At 38.3% G+C, this 3,632-nt stretch overlaps 1 protein-coding gene across 1 annotated transcript; it reads right to left on the minus strand.

Moving 5' to 3' along the window:
* Nucleotides 1-712: 712 nt before the first annotated feature.
* On the minus strand, nt 713-2,570 carry LOC121791447. The gene is made up of 3 exons (XM_042189400.1): nt 1,940-2,570; nt 1,305-1,490; nt 713-1,224 (listed from the first exon to the last, which is right to left on the minus strand). The coding sequence occupies exons 1-3, from the start codon at nt 2,435-2,437 to the stop codon at nt 943-945; spliced, it is 966 nt and encodes a 321-aa protein (XP_042045334.1). The 5' UTR covers nt 2,438-2,570; the 3' UTR covers nt 713-942.
* Nucleotides 2,571-3,632: the final 1,062 nt, after the last annotated feature.

The following is a 3,632-nucleotide window of genomic DNA, read 5'->3' on the forward strand; positions in this document are numbered from 1 at the left end:
TCATAAAAATATATGTATTATATTGTTCGTATTGGGATTGTTCCCGCCAACATTGACACTAAAAATATGAAACAATTGTTATTTAATTTTAAAATTATGTTTTTATTTTAAAAAATTATTCTTCAATACTCCCTCCGTCCCAAAGTAGATGTCACACTTAGGAATTGACACGAGATTTTAAGAGGTGTTATTTTGTGTATTAGATGGAGAGCGAAAATGATATATTTATATTAATGTGAGAGAGTTTTTTCTAAAAAAAGAAAATGTGACATCTTTTGTGGGACAAACTAAAAAGGAAAGTGTTGAATAAAAAAAAACTAAAAAGGAAAGTGTGACATATACTATGGACGGAGGGAGTATTATTTAGCCTCATAAAAATATACTCCCTCCGTCCCGGACTACTTGCACTTATTTCCTTTTTGGGCGTCCCAAGTTATTTGCACTCTTTCCATTTTTAGTAAAAATTTTCACCTACAGCCGTAATATTTGACTTTGCTATACACTCATTCCTTAATCTCCGTGCCGAAAAGGAAACGTGCGAGTAGTGCGAGACGGAGGGAGTATGTATTATATTGTTCGTATCGGGATTGTTCCCGCCAACATTGACACTAAAAATATGAAACAATTGTTAACAGGAGTTTGGACCCCCAGTATAAAAATCCTGCGTCCGCCACTGATACCACTTCTACTACTAAAGAGTTCATACACTTCCTTAACCCCAACAGAAGAATACATCCAAACTCAATATACCAAAAATAAATTAAATTAATAAGTCACACAAGGCCTATAGATAAAATATAAACAGACACATGAAGAACTTCAAGAGTTCTTATTCAACTTAGCTCATGTATTCATAAATTAATAAGTCACACTATGAAATTACCTCAATCAATCCTCAGCAGATATGAACAATGTAACCATCTTATCTCATCTCATCTCCCATTAATTGTAAGTGCAGTTCTTGAGGGAGATGGGCACGTTGAGCTTCTTGGTGTCATATACGATAGAGCATTCGATCTTCTTGTAGAACTTCGGCTTCACCAGTTTGCCAAGAACATAAGCCCTCGACCGGACTGTGAACTCCAGTTTCAGCGGCACAAGGAGCGTGGTGATCCCCGTGGGGGTGCTCAAGCTCGTACCACTTCCGTACAATGGGATCTTGTCGCCTATTACAGTCACAGCCATGTTCCTCTGGCTGGTACGCGATTGATAGAACTTCTTCACCTGCAACGCAATGCCACAAACCAAAATCATTCGATGGCACTCGGCGTTTGTCAGATGGCTTTGACAGAGTGGAGACTTACGGTGCCTGAGCCAATGGTGAGCTGCGAGTAGGTGAGAGCGACTGGAGTTGAGGTGACGTGAACTCCGAAAAATGTAGCTGTGTTGCGGTAGGTTAGTTTCACGGTCGAGTTCATGGAAATCATGTCTGTCGATACCCCCGTGGAATCGGAACCAGCTTGAACCATGAATCTCTCAAATGTAATGCTCTGTTTAATATCAGTAAAATACTAAAATGTCACAATCTCAATTCAACAACATCAAAATTGTGCATCATCATCAAAAAACAATTCAAATTCTATCAAATCACCTCCAAAATCACAAACCCTTCGCCAATTGATTCATACAAATCATAATTGGACACAATTTCATCAAAATAAGTAACCAAACTCTAATCACAGAGCTAACGAGCCTTGTTTTTGAGCTCCACAACATCATCACCATCATCAACGCAATTCAAATTTTCAATGAAATCACAATGCCACATAAATTGATTCATATGAATCACAATCCAACATAAATAAGTCGAGCAAATCCTAATCACAGAGCTAACAAGCTTTGACTCTCAATTCAACATAATTCTGAGCTCAACAAACTACAAAATATCGAAATCAACCCAACAAAAAACAGTAAAAGCGTGGTCAAAGGAGAAACTCACCTTCATCGTGATCTTAGGCTTCTGCGGCCTGCTAGCTCCCCACAAAATCAAGGCGAAAAACGAAAACAACACAATAAATCCGACAACAAAAGCAAGGAAATAGCATCTACGCGGCAGACCTTTCCGTGACTCCTCATCTTCCAGCAATCCTTCCTCTTCAATCACATCGCAGTCCTTCCAATTCGTCAGTCCGCCCTTTCGCGGTCCCCTGCCCCCAGATCCGACGTCGTTCGGCGATACCTTCCTCGATCCCGGCTTCAGCGAGCCGGAGAAGCGGCTGGTTGACGACTCCCTGGAGTGGTGGCCGACGGAGGAGTGCGACCGCGGTGGCGACCCCATGGGGCTCCCCAGCACCGGAGTCGAGTGGAACGACGTCGTCGTCTTCTCCCCGTCGTGCGAATCGCGCGACGGACTCTGCACGTAGTACACCGCCCGCCGGTTGTGGTCCGGTGACGACGGGGCAAGGCTCGTCACCTCCGAATCCGTCTTCGCGTGCATTGTGTGTTTCTCTTCTCAGTGCGTGAAGAGTGTGAAAAGTTTGCTTTGCAGAATTTGGAATTTAAGAGACTTCTGATACGTTGAGAAAATGACTCAGAGCTGATTCTATTCTACTTATCCAATTTTCAGAGGATTATTTTAAATTGGCTGACATATTTATTATTACTAGTCCTTATTATAGGTTTTTTATTACAATTATGAATCTATGAATTTCTGTGGATATTATTGGTGCTGACCGATTAAGTATGCATGTGTGACAACTTAAAATAGATTTCAGTTGAGTAATTACATACATCTATATATTTGATCAAATTTGTAATATAGTGTAGAATTTGTTTTGATTAATAAGTTCCGTATATCACCCACACGAAAAATGAAAATAAGTGAGAAATGAGAATCAATGTTGGGTAGAAAAAAGTCTGCGACAGCTGCGTTAGAGCTGGCAATTAGCTTGTCTTAAAGATTTGGTATGATTTTTTAGTTTTTCTTTCCATATAATTTTTCATTCTTGAGTTTGATCTCCTTCATATTAATCTAATTTCATAATTATTTCGATTCTATGTATTAAAGCGTCCATTCTGCTATTGTAATGTCATTGAATGGTTTGAGCAATCCAACTCATTGATCGTTTACCTTTTATAATATATTAGAGGTAACAAATATTATAATATGGAAAGTTGTTACACTAATTTGTAGTGAGAAGAAAAAATTGCAACACATGGAGACACGTGAATCCCAAATTAATGTGTTTTTCATAAAGGTGGAAATAGATAGAGAAAAAAATGCTTTTATTTTACTTGGGTCCAAAGGCGTTAGTATTAATATACTATGCTTTGGACCGCAATAAATGTAATAGGAGTAATAAGATTCATGGGCTCTGCCCCTTTATTTGTGGACGTGTGAAACAATTTCTTTTAAACTTGACTAGTACTCATAATTGTGGAAGTTGCTTCCTACATACTTAATGTGATTTGTGTCCTAGTGACAATGTTTATTTGGTTAATTTGCAAATTCTTGCTTGTCATTGTTATAAAATAAAATACATACTTACAGGTCTACATTATAATATTTACTGTATAGTAGTTCCGTTATTGAATCTAGGAAGAGAGAAATAATTCCTCCATGTTATAGACTTATAGTAGTCTGTATTTTGATTCATTCTGATATTTATGACCACAATTTATATTTGAGCGTG

Source organism: Salvia splendens, unplaced genomic scaffold (assembly GCF_004379255.2).
Source record: "Salvia splendens isolate huo1 unplaced genomic scaffold, SspV2 ctg813, whole genome shotgun sequence".
NCBI classification, from domain to species: domain Eukaryota; kingdom Viridiplantae; phylum Streptophyta; class Magnoliopsida; order Lamiales; family Lamiaceae; genus Salvia; species Salvia splendens.

What these genes read in the sequence shown, in the direction of transcription:
- LOC121791447 (XM_042189400.1), bottom strand. Translation starts at nt 2,437, where the DNA reads ATGCACGCGAAGACGGATTCGGAGGTGACGAGCCTTGCCCCGTCGTCA. An exon ending in AGCCTAAGATCACGATGAAG is followed by an intron (nt 1,491 to 1,939) that starts GTGAGTTTCTCC and finishes GATATTAAACAG; the next exon opens with AGCATTACATTTGAGAGATT. An exon ending in TCACCATTGGCTCAGGCACC is followed by an intron (nt 1,225 to 1,304) that starts GTAAGTCTCCAC and finishes ATTGCGTTGCAG; the next exon opens with GTGAAGAAGTTCTATCAATC.